This window comes from Salvelinus namaycush, unplaced genomic scaffold, assembly GCF_016432855.1.
Source record: "Salvelinus namaycush isolate Seneca unplaced genomic scaffold, SaNama_1.0 Scaffold3383, whole genome shotgun sequence".
Lineage (NCBI taxonomy): Eukaryota > Metazoa > Chordata > Actinopteri > Salmoniformes > Salmonidae > Salvelinus > Salvelinus namaycush.
In genome coordinates this window covers 20,827-23,869 of record NW_024060323.1, presented here as the reverse complement: position 1 = coordinate 23,869, position 3,043 = coordinate 20,827, and the positions used below count along the sequence as shown (strand labels likewise).

The window sequence follows — 3,043 nt, the reverse complement described above, 5'->3', positions numbered from 1 at the left end:
TCATATCTATCAGAAGGGATGGTCGGAGGGGAGGAGAGAGAGTCCTTCTACCTGACCTCATATCTATCAGAAGGGATGGTCGGAGGGGAGGAGAGAGAGTCCTTCTACCTGACCTCATATCTATCAGAAGGGATGGTCGGAGGGGAGGAGAGAGAGTCCTTCTACCTGACCTCATATCTATCAGAAGGGATGGTCGGAGGGGAGGAGAGAGAGTCCTTCTACCTGACTTCATATCTTTCAGAAGGGATGGTCGGAGGGGAGGATAGTCCTTCTACCTGACCTCATATCTATCAGAAGGGATGGTCGGAGGGGAGGAGAGAGAGTCCTTCTACCTGACCTCATATCTATCAGAAGGGATGGTCGGAGGGGAGGAGAGAGAGTCCTTCTACCTGACGTCATATCTATCAGAAGGGATGGTCGGAGGGGAGGAGAGAGAGTCCTTCTACCTGACCTCATATCTATCAGAAGGGATGGTCGGAGGGGAGGAGAGTCCTTCTACCTGACCTCATATCTACCAGAAGGGATGGTCGGAGGGGAGGAGAGAGAGTCCTTCTACCTGACCTCATATCTATCAGAAGGGATGGTCGGACAAGCGACAGACACTCCGGGTTCTGTGTTCAGTTCACTCCACTATGATGAGGCTCAGTGACAGCATGGCAGCCTGCTTCTATAGTTCACAGAGTCGTACTTCAATACTTCATAGAGATGTACTTCAATACTTTACAGAGTCGTAATTCAATACTTCACAGAGATGTAATTCAATACTTCACAGAGATGTAATTCAATACTTCACAGAGATGTAATTCAATACTTCATAGAGATGTACTTCAATACTTCACAGAGTCGTAATTCAATACTTCATATGGACATACTTCTGTAGTTCAGAGATTTATTTATTTATATGGGTTGTACTCAGTGTTGTACCCAGTGTTGTACCCAGTGTTGTACCCAGTGCTGTACCCAGTGTCGTACCCAGTGTCGTACCCAGTGTCGTACCCAGTGTCGTACCCAGTGTCGTACCCAGTGTCGTACCCAGTGTTGTACCCAGTGCTGTACCCAGTGTTGTACCCAGTGTTGTACCCAGTGTTGTACTCAGTGTCGTACCCAGTGTTGTACCCAGTGCTGTACCCAGTGCTGTACCCAGTGCTGTACTCAGTGTTGTACCCAGTGTTGTACTCAGTGTCGTACCCAGTGTCGTACCCAGTGCTGTACCCAGTGTTGTACTCAGTGTCGTACCCAGTGTTGTACCCAGTGCTGTACCCAGTGTCGTACCCAGTGCTGTACCCAGTGCTGTACCCAGTGCTGTACCCAGTGTCGTACCCAGTGTCGTACCCAGTGCTGTACCCAGTGTTGTACTCAGTGTCGTACCCAGTGTTGTACCCAGTGTTGTACCCAGTGTTGTACCCAGTGTTGTACCCAGTGTTGTACCCAGTGTCGTACCCAGTGTTGTACTCAGTGTCGTACCCAGTGCTGTACTCAGTGTTGTACCCAGTGTTGTACCCAGTGCTGTACCCAGTGTTGTACCCAGTGTTGTACCCAGTGTTGTACTCAGTGTTGTACCCAGTGTTGTACCCAGTGTTGTACCCAGTGCTGTACCCAGTGTTGTACCCAGTGTTGTACTCAGTGTTGTACTCAGTGTTGTACCCAGTGTTGTACCCAGTGCTGTACCCAGTGTTGTACCCAGTGTTGTACCCAGTGCCGTACCCAGTGTCGTACCCAGTGTCGTACCCAGTGTCGTACCCAGTGTCGTACTCAGTGTCGTACCCAGTGTTGTACCCAGTGCTGTACCCAGTGCCGTACCCAGTGTCGTACCCAGTGTTGTACCCAGTGCCGTACCCAGTGTCGTACCCAGTGTCGTACCCAGTGTTGTACCCAGTGCCGTACCCAGTGTCGTACCCAGTGTCGTACCCAGTGTCGTACCCAGTGTCGTACCCAGTGTCGTACCCAGTGCCGTACCCAGTGTCGTACTCAGTGTCGTACCCAGTGTTGTACCCAGTGTTGTACTCAGTGTCGTACCCAGTGCTGTACCCAGTGTTGCACCCAGTGTTGTACCCAGTGCCGTACCCAGTGTTGTACCCAGTGTTGTACCCAGTGCCGTACCCAGTGTCGTACCCAGTGTTGTACTCAGTGTCGTACCCAGTGCTGTACCCAGTGTTGCACCCAGTGTTGTACCCAGTGCCGTACCCAGTGTTGTACTCAGTGTTGTACCCAGTGTTGTACCCAGTGTTGTACCCAGTGCTGTACCCAGTGTTGTACCCAGTGTTGCACCCAGTGTTGTACCCAGTGTCGTACCCAGTGTCGTACCCAGTGTCGTACTCAGTGTTGTACTCAGTGTCGTACCCAGTGCTGTACCCAGTGCCGTACCCAGTGTTGTACTCAGTGTTGTACTCAGTGTTGTACCCAGTGTTGTACTCAGTGTCGTACCCAGTGCTGTACCCAGTGTCGTACCCAGTGTTGTACCCAGTGTCGTACCCAGTGCTGTACTCAGTGTTGTACTCAGTGCTGTACCCAGTGTTGTACCCAGTGTCGTACCCAGTGTCGTACCCAGTGTCGTACCCAGTGTTGTACCCAGTGCTGTACCCAGTGTTGTACCCAGTGTTGTACCCAGTGTTGTACCCAGTGCTGTACCCAGTGCTGTACCCAGTGTTGTACCCAGTGTTGTACCCAGTGTTGTACCCAGTGTTGTACCCAGTGCTGTACCCAGTGTCGTACCCAGTGTTGTACTCAGTGTCGTACCCAGTGTTGTACCCAGTGCCGTACCCAGTGTCGTACAGTTCAGATTCAGTGGTTTAGAACTATGTAAGGCAGTTCATTCATTAATGAATTATTGAATATTCTCTCAGATAAACCGTGAATGAAATGGCTTTTTAAGTAGCGTTCCAGTTAACCAGGAATAATTAATCCTGAGTGTTCAGACGAATGGCTCGGTCTGTTGGTCCTGCAGCACCCGGACACAGACTGCTGTTCCCTCTCTGCTGTCTGTATAGGGTTCTACTGTTCCCTCTCTGCTATATCTCTGTCTGTATAGGGTTCTACTGTTCCC

The 3,043-nt window shown here is 50.7% G+C and overlaps 1 protein-coding gene across 1 annotated transcript; it reads right to left on the bottom strand.

Moving 5' to 3' along the window:
• Positions 1–924: 924 nt before the first annotated feature.
• On the bottom strand, positions 925–2,694 carry LOC120040273 (putative per-hexamer repeat protein 5; the record flags this gene model as incomplete). The annotated part of the gene is made up of 1 exon (XM_038985468.1): positions 925–2,694. A coding segment is annotated over one exon (1,770 nt), but the record flags the coding sequence as incomplete, so codon positions are not given.
• Between the last annotated feature and the right edge of the window lie 349 nt (positions 2,695–3,043).